Source organism: Elephantulus edwardii, unplaced genomic scaffold, assembly GCF_000299155.1.
Source record: "Elephantulus edwardii isolate Elephantulus edwardi_28Jun2011 unplaced genomic scaffold, EleEdw1.0 scaffold00008, whole genome shotgun sequence".
NCBI lineage: Eukaryota > Metazoa > Chordata > Mammalia > Macroscelidea > Macroscelididae > Elephantulus > Elephantulus edwardii.
Window position 1 is genome coordinate 7179854 of NW_006399758.1, and position 13315 is coordinate 7193168.

General features: G+C 38.7%; 1 protein-coding gene across 1 annotated transcript in view; it reads left to right on the forward strand.

The window, feature by feature from the left end:
* Window positions 1–12253, forward strand: part of GGH (gamma-glutamyl hydrolase (conjugase, folylpolygammaglutamyl hydrolase)) — a 34248-nt gene extending 21995 nt beyond the window's left edge. Inside the window, exons 5-9 of the mRNA XM_006880438.1 lie at window positions 3069–3225; window positions 5352–5446; window positions 5523–5613; window positions 9562–9696; window positions 12129–12253. Coding sequence (XP_006880500.1) covers window positions 3069–3225; window positions 5352–5446; window positions 5523–5613; window positions 9562–9696; window positions 12129–12253 — 603 coding nt within the window. The remainder of the gene's footprint in view (window positions 1–3068; window positions 3226–5351; window positions 5447–5522; window positions 5614–9561; window positions 9697–12128) is intronic.
* The last annotated feature ends 1062 nt before the right edge of the window (window positions 12254–13315 follow it).

The window sequence follows — 13315 nt, forward strand, 5'->3', positions numbered from 1 at the left end:
CCCCCCTCCCAGTTTACTCTTCTCTTTGAAAAGTAAAAGAAAAATTCCTTCATTGGTATACAATCCCCACACCCCCCAAGTACACTCCACTATGTCCTCTGAATTCTTAAAGCATGTTTTCAAATTCATCTTTTGGTCCTTGAATCTTCTCACTATTTTTAAGTATTTTCTTAAGGAAGTACTTTTTGCCAGTGAGATACTTAGTATTTCAACTAACTCAAATGTAGCCTTTTCAGGCCTTTGAGTATATCCCACAGTTTTGCAGTGCCCTTTTAGCATTATGTAACTGGAGTTAGGTTGCATTTATATCCTAAATCTTGTATCCTCTTACATTTTAATCTATCAAGTTCATTGTTTCCATTCTAGCCCCAGTTTATATCTTAGACACCTTTGCGGCCAACACAAAGTTCTCTTTGCTCTTGGGTTGGAATCACCTCAGAGCTGACTCTCCAGCAGGTTTCCTGAGTCTGTAAACAGCCCTGGGGAGACTGCCCATATTCCTCCCACGAGCTCCCAGTGGCCTCTGGGTTAGCCATGCAGCTTCCTATAGACTTTGCCACCAGAGTGCTTATTTGCTGCTATGGTGTTACTCTTTTTATTAAATAACTTTTCTCTGATGCTCTCAGCTGAATGACATTCAGCCATTTATTTAGCACCAACCCTGTTTTGTGATTATTAAGTCCTTGCCCATGAAAAATATCTGTTTGAGAAGGCAGATTATCTTAGGTTCATATTTTATCAGATGTTGTGATTTCAGAACCCCTTGAGACATTCCTTGTTACATCTTTTTTAGTGATATATACTTGATAGTTTTTTTAAAAATAGTGTGCACAATTGAAATTTTATAATAAAAGTAATTTAACATGCATTTGGGGAATATATGAGCATCATAAAAGAATCACTCCTTTGCTTTTGGAGTTCAGAGATTTCATATAACTTAATAAGACTCAAAGTTTTTTTTTAAATATTTCATTTTTTATTGATAGTTTAATGAAAGTTTACAGAAAGCTTGGATTTCCATTCCTTCATTGTTGCACATTTTCCTCCCTATCCCCATCTCCACTTTGCTTTTCTCTTTAAAAAGATTCTTTCATTGTTGCACAATTTGCTCCCTCCCTGCCACCCTTCCCCCCCCCCCAGTCCACTTTGCTATACACCTCTTATTCTGGACTGTTGTCATGCAAATAATACCTAATCATATTTTTCTTTTAGACAGTTTTCCCTCATTAAAAACATAAAGTAGCTCCTTGACGATAATCAAGCACAGGAAAATGATTGCTAACCTTGACCCTCAACAAGATGGATTGACACAGTGACTGTTTTAATGCACTCAAGTGTGTCAGGAATGATGAGGATGGCCCAGGGTAGGACAGGGTTCACATCTGTTGTTCATAAGGTCACCATGAGTTGTGCTAAACTTGATGGCACCTAACAACAACAGCAATCTTGAACTTTTATTTATTTCTAGCTTCTGGGGTCCACATAATCTTCATTTTAAAAGTATAAAGTGATTAATCTTTTAAATCTGCTCTTTGTCCACTCTGTGGCCTTTGCTTCTGTGGCCAGCCTGCCAATTTATAGCAAATGGAGGATGTGGCTCCAGCAATCAAGGGAATGGAATTTAATTGAAATATTAAATATGGTGTATGCCTAAAGCAAATAGCCTGTGTCTATTATAAATAAATACAGTAAGCTTCTATAACTTAGAGTGGAAATCACTGACTTCTAAAGTGATATTATCAGAACTATATATGTTGTGTTATGTTGTTGTTATGTGCCATCAAGTCGCCTGCGACTCATAGCGACCCCATGTACAACAGCCCTAAACTCTGCTCTGTTCTGTGCCAATCGCACTGTCTCTGACACTCCCATCCCAATTATCCCAGTCACTGAATCAATCCACCTCATAGAGGGCCTTCCTCTCCTGCGTTGTCCCTCCACCCTCTCAAGCATGATGTCCCTCTCTAAGGACCGGTCTCTCCTCACAACATGTCCAAAGTATGTTAGACGGAGCTTCAGAATCCTTGCCTCCAAGGAGCCACCCGGTTTAACCCTTTCATTAAAATCCTCCCTCGGTGAGGGATGTATCAGAATTAATACAATCTTTTTGTTCTGTTTTTGAGAAACAAAAAACAATCCAAAGTTCACACTTAAAATGATTGTTAGAGTCTATAATCTATTTGGAAATCCCCTTGGTTTTAGAAAGCTAAAACAAACAAAAAACTCAAACACCAGGCCAACTCCCATTGATCTGGGTTCTGTGGATGCCAGCCTTGCATGAGTTAGAGTAGGACCAGCCGTGCTCTGTTCATGTGGAAGTGGACAGCAGCCCTGCGTGAGTTAGAGTAGAGCTGTGCTCTGTGTATGTCAGTGGAAGTGGACCACTAGGCCTTTCTCCCGAGGTGTCAGCAGGCAAATTCAAATCACCAACCTTTCATTTAGCGCAGAGGTCACTACCAACCAGCAGCTCCTTTTAGAAAGTTACTATTTAAGTTCGATTTTGCAATTGTCACCAAAAAAATGGCTTAAATATTCAGTTAACCAGGAAATTCAGTCTCTAGAATACTTTGTCCCAGTTATACACCCAGAGTGCTGTAACTCAGATTGAAAAGCTTAATACTTTTGAACTTTTTTAACTGTCAGATTTTACCCTATGAAAATTTGACTTTTGCTCAGCCTTTTCTTTTTTTTTTTTATTGTTCTTACCCCTCCTGATTCTGGGTTTCCTCTGACTTTAATCTAATTAGTGAAAGGTGGTTTAATGCAACTGTTGCTAAAAGTTGTGAGCCAGTGAGTGTACTTACAATTACAAAATTATACAAGATTATGAGATTTTTAGATTTATAAATAGGCATTTCATTCAATGTTTATATGTTCTCTAGCGATCATTTCCTTAATAATGATTTTGTAGCTGACTGATGAACGAAGATAACCCATGATGAATCATCGAAAATCTCTCTGAAATCTGTGTATTTTACTCAAGGTGCTGCCTTTTAATGAAAAGCCCAATGTTTAATCTTTGTTTTGAAAAGTATAGAATCAAGTTTTATTTCTCTCTCGCTATGCAGAGTTTTGATAATGGAGACTATTTCCCAGTGTGGGGCACGTGCCTTGGCTTTGAGGAGCTCACCTACCTGGTGAGTGGCGAGAACTTGCTGACACTCACAGATACAGAGCATATATCGCTGCCACTGAACTTCACTGGAGGTAAGGATTCCATTTCCAGTCTTTGGAAAGATGTAATGGGCAAGATTAGGAAGTTAAAATATGTAATAGGCAAGGTTACAAAGTTTAAAAATGACCATAATTTATATGTTTTTTTTTAATTTCTTCCATTTTTATAAGGACTGATTTTAAAATAAATCACTAAATTTTTTTGTGAAAGCTTAAACACTGGATTATGGTGCCATATGATAATCTCTGCACAAATGGTTCTGTGAAATTAGGTACATTTGATGAGATCCTTTTTAGCTATAATCTCTTTGCTCCATTTCTAATACTCTAGTTTCCCTGCCCCATTATATTTCCATCTTTGCTTTTAAGTCATTATTGACCTTTTGGTTGTATACAAGTGATTTTTAAGTAGTCTATCATTTTTTTTCTTTTCTTAAATTGTATTTCATTCATGTACATTGTTGTGGGTTTTTCCCCCCCCCGATTCCTCCCTCCATCCAACAAACTCTGCGAACTCGTAATTTCCCCCCTTCCTACCCTCAGACCCACTGCCCCTTCTCCTTCCCTCTTTGTATATCCCATATAAATCTCATTGGTTATCCTTCTGTTTTTCAAGAATTGTCTTTATATGATATTTCTTAAATTATTTATGCAGGCCAAAAATGTGCATCATTCCCTTGCACTCAGTTTTGAAAAAATGTCTTAAGACGTTTTAAAATTTGTTATCTCATTGCTTCTAATGCTATCTAGACCATGTGTGGATCAAGAACTCTGAAACTAGGCCTAGTGTTGAGCCCTGGCTTTGTTGTTGTGATCTTGGGAAATCATTTAACCTCCCTTAGCTCCAGTTTCTTCATTTGGATTATTTAAAAGGATTAAATAAGATAATGTGCTGTAAGCATTATGCTAAAAGGTATTGCTGTGGACTGTATTTCAACTATTGGGTGGGCTGGAGATGGCCTGTAGGGTTCCCAAGGCTGTAAATCTTCAGGGAAGATGTCTTTCACCTGTCGATTGTTTTTTAACCCTTGGATGGTATTTAAATCTGTGTGTCTGACTCTGGAGCCGGTGTGTTGGCCATTAAAGTACATTAGTTTTGTGATCTCGTAACTGATTAGACATCCCTTGACCTGGTTGATACCCCGTCTACATAGTTGTTGAGGGTGCTTTGGTGGCCTAGTGGTAAGAGAATCACACTGCCCAGGGACAAGTGGTGCAAATCCACCAACTGCTCCCATGGAGAAAGATGAGCAGTCTCCTCGCAGGTGATTACAGCCTCTGAAAACCCATCGGCGGCTCAGCCATGAATCACTTCTGACTTGATGACAGTGAGTCATTTTTAGGATTTTTAGTTGTCCATGGTAACAACCTAGTTTGTACAGCAATGGAATATTTCAGGAGCACTGGGACTCTCAGAGAGGTCTGTGGCCTACTGGTAAAAAACTGCGCTGCAATCCCAAAGGATCGAATCCACCAGCTGCTACATGAGAGAAAGATGGGCAATCTCCCCGCTGACGGGTCAGCTGTGAGGCAGTTTGGACTTAATAATACATAACAGAAGCAACAACTGGGGTTCTCAGGGATGATATTAACAAGAAGGGGCCTGGTTTAAAGATAGCTGGTATCAGGGCTTGCAGCATTGTCAGGATTTTTTAAAATTCTGGTATTTTAATCTATCTGTCAGAACCTAGAGCCTTGATTGTTGGCCAATAAAGTATGTTGATTGTAGGGTATGTTTACAGAGCAGAAATTTCTTGTCCTGAAACTTTAATGTCTGTACAATGTTGATTTTCTTTAACATTTTAAGCTTCTTTAACAATATGTTGAAAGTTGTGCATACATAGATATGTATACAAATGGAAACTTTTCCCTGTGTCTTTTAGAACTGCCTGGGGAACTCAGGGTTTGCTGTTTGCCTACACTTATGGCTGATTTGCTAATTAATTCTCACACCAGACACATTTTATTTATTAATATTCTTAAAGAAAAGTATTTCAATCTGTAGCATATTTGAAAAACATTTTGTGCTTGATTAGAAGTCTTCTGTGGAAATTATATCTTTTGCTTATTGAATCATTTTGATTATATCTTAATCATGACCTTTCTTTGAGTGTAGATAAGTGACTTGCTTGGATTTTACATTTTCTTGTGCTTAATCACTTCAGCAACATATCAAGGTAGAATGTTCCAGAAGTTTCCTGCTGAATTGATGATGGCATTATCTGTGGAACCTCTGACTGCAAATTTTCACAAGTGGAGTCTCTCCATGAAGGTATACTGTCCGAAGACATGAATCAATTTAGTTTGACTACTGAAGTATTAATTTTCATTTCTTTTTTGTACTACAGAATTTTACAGAAAATGCAAAGTTGAAAGAGTTTTTCAAAGTGCTAACTACAAATTCCGATAAAAAGATTGAATTTATTTCATCCATGGAAGGTGTGTATCCCTTTGGCATGTACACTTAATTTCACTTACTCGTATTTATTCATTATTATGTGTATCTGTGTATTTTTAAGTATAAAATTATGTTACTTTGAGTCTGGAAGATAGAGGCCATAAGGTTAAGGCATATTTGGGGATAGAGACATATTTTGTGTGTATTCCTACTGTAGTTTCCTGTGTCATTTTCTAGAGTGGGATAACAAGGGAAAGGAAAGAAAGAATAAATGGATGGAGAAAACTCACTGCTCTTGAGTCAGGACTGATTTCATAGCTGACCCTCCAGTGTATTTTCAGAGGCTCTAAGTCTCAGGAAAGGAGATCACTCATCTTTCTTCTCCTGGTGGATTTAAACCTTCTGCTTTTGGATTATCTGACAATGTAGCTTCCTACTTGAGTCGGCCACCAGAGCTCCTTTGATAAGTGGACGAAATGACTTCTATCATATGGCAGATTAAGTACTGTTACCTGTTTTTTCCATATGAAAACAACATAAATGGTGGTTGACTATAAAAACAGTCTTCCTAAACACATTGACAGTCTGGCAAGAAAATGAGAATATGCAGGCCTGAAGCCCAAGAGTTAGGTAAAGGATGGAAGCCAGCATTGTTACGGGATCAGAATTGGAATCAGAGCTCTGTCCCTGCCTCCTCAGAGAGTACTTTGGTGGACTGGGACCTGAGAGTCTATAATTTCAGTGTAATAGTGAGCGAAAGCGAAATTGAGATGCCTGTCAGCAGCACGGCACAGAGAATTGCATGTCTTGAATCTGAGCGCTAAGACAGTGGATGGAAATAGTCAATACTATGAGAATTAATAATCATAAGTTTACCTCCTCATGTGGCCTGTATTACTGTAGCTGGGCAGTTGGAGAAGTCTCAGGTCAAAGACTTTATTTAAAGTTTTCTCAGACTGGTAGTGTCTTCAAGTGCATGGTGGAAGCAAATGCAGATAGCTCCCTCTAGAGGAACCTGTGTTTTTCTTGGAACATAAGGAATATCTTTAAAGGTTTTTATAGGAAATGAGCAAGTGACAGCCCCAAAGCACTAATGCAGGAGGAAACAAAGTTCCATGAATGAATGAATGAGGTGGGGGCGGGGTGGGGGGTTGGTAAGCAAAGTACCATAAATGATAACAACAGACATAGAAAACAGAACTTTTCAGGAGAAAGGTGGTAGTTGTTATGTACTATCGAGTCAGAATCGATTGTTCTTAGCTCACCCTCCAGTGGGTTTTTAGAGGCTGTAAAATCGCATGGGAGAAGATTGTGTTCCTTTCTTCCTCAGAACCACTCACTGGTGTACTCGAACTGCGTACCTTTGGGTTGTAATGCAACTCCTTACCACTGCTAGGCTACCAGAATGTCTTTGGAGAAGAGACAAGATGTATTTAATAAAGGGTGTTAGGACATTTTGTGATTCTTGGAAAATAAGGGAATAATATTCCCTTTGTCAGGGGAGCTCTGGTGGCCTATCAGGTAAGGAGTTGCACTGCTTGGCCAAAGGTACAGGTCTTGAATCGACCGTCTTCTCTATGGGAGAAAGGTGGGCCCTCACCTATGTGATTGACAGCTTCTGAAAACCTGCTGGAGGGTCAGCCTTAAGTTGGTTCTAACTTAATGGTACATAGCAACAACAACAGCATATGATAAAGAAATTTGAGGTAGTTCAAAGACCTGAATAGAAGAGCATGATTTTAGAGCAAATAAAAGGGAATATCTGTATTCTTTTATGTAAGGAAAGAAGAACATAAATATTTTAATAATGAAAGAAATTAGGACCCTAGGTTTGTGCCTGATCTAGAAGTATAGTCTTGCCAACAAATCTAACATTCTTAAGTTCAGAACAAGAAAAATAACTCATTTCAAAAAAGGGACTCATTTTAATAATCTTAATTACCAACCCAAATATGCAATCCTCTTGTTTTGTTTTGTTTTGAAATACTGATGGCTTTGAAGTAGATGATGCTATTACCAAATACTGAAAAAATTAGGTGTAAGGTGTGAGGGAAAGAAAGCACTGATTTGAGATTACTTCCCTTAAAATTCAGATGAAAAACTAAGAACGTATGCAGTCTAAAGTTATAAACATGAAAATGAGGCATGTCACGTCCTGCCTGGCTTTTCTAATTAAAGATGAACATGGCAGCCAAGGAAAAGACCCCACTCTAAGGGAATAAATAGAAAGCTGCGCCCCCGAGAGGCCTGTCATATTGCAGTGGATTTCCCATCTCAGCTAGTTCCCATCTATTCTGGACTTGGATTCCTTAGTCTTGGTGGAAAAAGCTGGGGCTGTCTTCCACATATAAAATGGTCTTTGTCATAAGTCCCTTTTATAATAAGAGAGCAGCCTGGACACACTTCCAAACCTTCCTTAGTCTCCAGATCTTTAGTGATGTAGAAGTTACAGCCATAGAGGCAGGGATAGAAATATGACTCTGAATCCTCATCAAATTTGAAGTTTTTTATCTCCATCTCATTGTGAAAAACTACCTTTATTACTGCGGTAAGCTGACAGGCTTCTGTGCCTGTGCTGTATTTCACCATCTCTCTTCCTCTTCTTTGTGTGGCTCTTGCCTGGCAGGGCCAGGAAGGAGTCTTTAAAGCCGAAAAAGAAAAACAATTTAGAAAAACCCACCAAAACACCCACAAGAAAAAGACTGACACATTTGTCCTAATTAAATTTAAGAATTTGTCCTCACAAAAGAGTAGATGTCTAGTATTTATAAAGTACAACTATGATTTAAGAAAATAATTTATTAAAATGAATAAAAAATTTTGAAAAACTTAGAAACATACAGGAAGGTGCTCTGGTGATATAATGACTAAAGGTCTGACTCTTATCTAAAGGTGCTCTGGTGGCTTAGTGGTAAGAAATTATGATGCCAACCCAGAGACACACAGTTCAGCTGTAGCAGTTGCTCTGCAGGCAAAAGATGGGTATTCTTCTCCGGCGTGATTTACTGCCTCTGAAAGCTTACAGGAAGTTCAGTTACGGATTGGTTTGACTGGATGGCACACAACAACCTGTGTAAAACGCTGGTGATTTGAATGTGCAAGAGGAAGATGTGGCAATCTGCTTCTGTGAAGTTTACAACTTTAGAAACTGGGAGGAATGTTCTGTAGAATTGCAGTACGTGGGAATCAACTCCCCAGCAGTGGATTTGGGTTTTGTTATGAACTTATGATAAGTTACTCAGTGTGAATACTGGCCTGGTTGTTATAAACGGAAATCAAAATGAAACAATCACCCTATTGTCACCAGATTGACACAATTGAAAATCTGACAGGTGCTATCTAGGATGCTGGACAGCGGACACTATTTATTTATTTGAAGCAAATCCTAGGGATTATATCATTTTGGTTTTAAAGATCTTTGAGGATTCTGAAAGTACTTGAACACACTTTCCATATAAACCTTTAAATGCTTAAAACAAAAGCCACAAGAAACTAATAAGAGAGACACCTCATTCACACAGAGCGGCTCATTTGCATGCCAGCAAGTCATTTTGAGAGGGCGTTAAAATGTGGTGTGAAGGGGAAACAGAGACCTGTCATGGGAGAAGTCGTGTCATTTCCGCAGTGCACTGCACTGTTGATCTAGGCTGTATTTCAAGACTGAAATATTTTACTGTGATCATAGGGAAGGCAGCTTGTGTTGAAGACTGTTGTTGGTTGATGCTGAGCTGACTCCAGTGCACAGAGGCCTTCGGTTTACCTCTAAAACAGACACATCCCGTGATGGGCTCAGCCACAGGCAGCTACCAAGTCAGTCCCTCTTGTGGAATAATTTTCTCACTTTTTCCAGCCCTCTAGTGCAAAAGGTTAAAAAATCAGTGAAATAGAAATTCTTTCGTTTAGGTCTAAGAAAAATAAGTGCAATTTCATTTTGACATAATGATTTATATAGACAGGAAACAATTGTAACATCCTGGTGTCTTATGCAGGACGTAAGTATCCAATATATGGCGTCCAGTGGCATCCAGAGAAACCCCCTTATGAGTGGAAAGATGACAGAATTTCCCATTCGTCTAATGCTGTGAAGACTGCATTTTATTTAGCACAGTTCTTTGTTTCTGAAGGTAAGATACAAGCATGTCAATGCTCTAATGTATTTTGGAAGGAAATTACCTTCCTTTCAATATTTCTATAAATTTTCTGTAAGCTCTATCTGTTGACAATTTTTTTTTTTTGTTAACAAAAGTAATTTTTTTGGCCTAGTGGCAAGAATCTCTACTTCAATCCCAAAAGCGCACAGTTTGAATCCACCAGATGCTCCGCTGGAGAAGGAGGGGCAATCTCCTCCTGTGCCAGTCAGTTCTGACTTGAATGGTACACAACAAGAATAAAATAAATTAAAAAGAGAAATGAAAAAATTTTTTAAAACAACCCCAGACTATTAAATGATATAAAAGCTACACAGTTGAGATCTTGGACACTGAGGTAAAATCAGGCTAATTTTTTTCAAGTAACAGTATATATCCACTAATGTGGAGAGAAGTCTCTTAACAGCAACACCAAGAATATTGTGCTCTACATTTATTCACTCCTTAAAATTATTTATTTAAATTACTCCCAGTTATGCTTCTTATTGAGAATAATGATTAAATTATAAAATTCTGTGAGAAATAAGTATTTTTAAAAAAACACCGATAAATTGACTGTAACCCATCTGCCTTGTGTTTTAAGGTATGGGCATTTGCACATTGGTAAAAGCTATTAAGTATTGATTTTTTAATTGATGAAAGTACAGGCATTCATGCTGTTTTATGTTTGTGTAAAAAAAATTGAGGGTTGAGTGATGTGAGTATAAGACAGCAGAACGGATGTAACTGGCAAAAGGTAGAGTGTCGCTCTGATGAGATGTGCCGTCGTTTACCTGGAAGCCTTGAGTCCCATCTCTAAGGTTGCCTTAAATCTCTTGCCATCCACCTTCCTGCTTTGTCTCTGCAGTCAGAAGGTTCCTCTGGAGCCTGTGTTCTTACCTGGAATTATGCTCGGTGGAGTGAATAGTTTCAGGATAGAGCAAACGACACTCAAAAGAACTCCCATGTATAGTATTAGTTCAAGGACATGTGTTCAAATCATGGTTTTAGAGGGGGGTAAACCCAAGAAAACCACAAACAACCCCAAATAAACAAACAAACAAAACTTTCCAATAAATAAGCAGCTGCATGATTGAGAATAACAGCGGCTTGCCCAAAGCCTGTTGCACTGTTAACCAAAAGAACCCCCTTTTAAAAAAAATTACATTGGTTACAAAGTTTATATAAATTGTGTTTCACACTATCCTTCCTTCACATTGTGTTTCATACAATCATTCCCATTTATTATGTTTTATAAAATTAATCACCATTTCCCTGTCTCTCCAGTACACTCCTATTCCCCTCAGCTTAAGAAATCTGTCTACTTTGTCTTTATGTAGTTTGCTGCTACCAGTTGCTTAGTGGCAGTCTGCTTCCATAAAGATTGCTGTTGTTATGTACCACTGAGTCAGCTGACTCATAGCTGATCTTTTGGCGGGTTTCCAGAGGCTGTAAATTGCGTGGGAGAAGATCGCCCATCTTTCTCCCTTGGAGCAGCTGGTGGACGTGAACCTCGTGCATGCCTTTGGGTTTGCGATGCAACTTCTTTTCGTTAAGCCTCTAGAGCTCTGTTGCAACCCTGTGGCTAGTTCTGCACTGACCTGTAAGACTGTTAGGAATCAGAATTGACACATTTGTAGTGGGTTAGGATTAAATGATTACAAATTCGACCTAACAGAAGAGTTGAGGGTGGAGCATGCTCGGGGGTTCCCAGGGCAACAAGCCTGGCAATCTGTTTCGAAAGGTAACAGGGGTGAAAGCTGCGTCAATTTCTACTCTGCCACACATGGTGTCACTGTGACTCAGGACCAGTTCCATGACAACCCCCAACAGTAGCATGCTTCATTGGAAAAATGTCAGATGTTTCATAAAACCAGTTTCTATTTTGACATTATTAGTCCACGCTCCTATCCCAAATGTTCACACTTTGCCAGTACCTCACTTTGCACTGTGCCATGCTGCTGCTGCCTGGATTTCATAGCTCTGCTTTTCCTGTGAAAAATGCCCTTTGCCTCACTTCCCTCCTGCACCATTCGCTAACCTCTGTTTCTTGTCTCTGTGAATATGTATTCTGTAAACATTTTACAAAGTTTGGTTCTGTGTTTGTGTTAGGTTGCTTAATTAAATTTCTTGAGCAATAGGACTTTGTACTGTTATTTTTTCATCCCATAAAAGGGTTTGCACCACCCTTTGTGCACAGACGCACATAGGAAGTGGGTGAGGGCAGGGGGAAGCGAGAGCCACGTTAGATCCAATGCTGGAAAAACACGTTTGCTGGCACAGTGGGTAACTGCACTATGGGGGGACATTTTGCAAAGCATATCTCCACTAGGTTTTATTTTTCTACTGCAGTAAGAAATGTTATAAGGTAACCTTTTAAACATTTTTTTTATCCAGTCATTTTTAAAAAGAAACTATTTTTCTTGCAGCTCAGAAAAATAATCATCACTTTGACTCCAAAGTTGAAGAGGAAGAGGCACTGATATATCATTTTGCGCCGAATTATACTGGAAATATTTCTTCTTCATTCCAGCAAGGCTATTTTTTTGATTGAAAGCCTTTGGCATGTTAAGAGAGCCATTTTGAGTAATTTCCCAGTTGTTGTGTTCTAATAACTTGCTGTTCATGGAATTGACCGTGATCTTCACAGAGACTCCTTTTCTGAGATGTGACACATGTGGATTATTCATTGAATGTATGGCTTTACATCACACCTGATGTCCAAAGATTGAGACAGATACATTATCATAATGTACTTTATGGAAAAGCATTACTGTATTTGAGAATTTGAAGAAAATAAATTTGCTGGACTTTTCCCCCCCCTGTTTGATTGATTCTAGAAATAAACCTTATTCCATTCAACTTATCCTTGCTGAAAATTCTTTAAATCTTAATGTCTGATGTATTGTCTCCCTTATTCCCTTCTTTATTGACTGTGCAAAGGTGTTTGACTGTGTAGATCATAACAAACTACGACTAGCATTGAAAAGAATGGGAATCCCAGAACAATTAATTATGATCATACGAAACCTATACTTAGACCAGGAGGCTGTTGTCTGAACAGAACAAGGGAACACTGCATAATTTAAAATCAGGAAAGATGCATGTCAAGATTGTTGGAGAAGTTGGACTCTGTGAAGAAGAATGGGACATCAGAATCAAAGGAAGTTTCCTCACTAACTTGTATCATGCAGATGACACACCCTTGCTTGCTGAAAGTGAGGACGACTTCAAACACTTGCTGGAGTAGGTCAAAGACTACAACCTTCAGTATGGATTGCATTTTAACATCAAGAAGACAGAAATATTTACCAGTGGACTGATCAGTAACATTATGGTAGATGAAGAAAAGATAGAAATTGTCAACTGTTTAATTTTGCTTGGATCTACAATCAACCACCATGCCACCAGCAGACAGGAGAACAGGAGACAGATTGCACTGGGCAAGTCTGATGTCATGGACCTTTTCAAATTACCGAGGAGCTATGATGCCATTTAGAAGACTAAGGTGCACCTGATTCAGGCCATGGCATTTTTAATCACTTGCTATGTATGGATCTGAGAGCTGCACAGTGGTTAAGGATGACAGAAGAATCGATGCCTTTGAGTTCTGGTG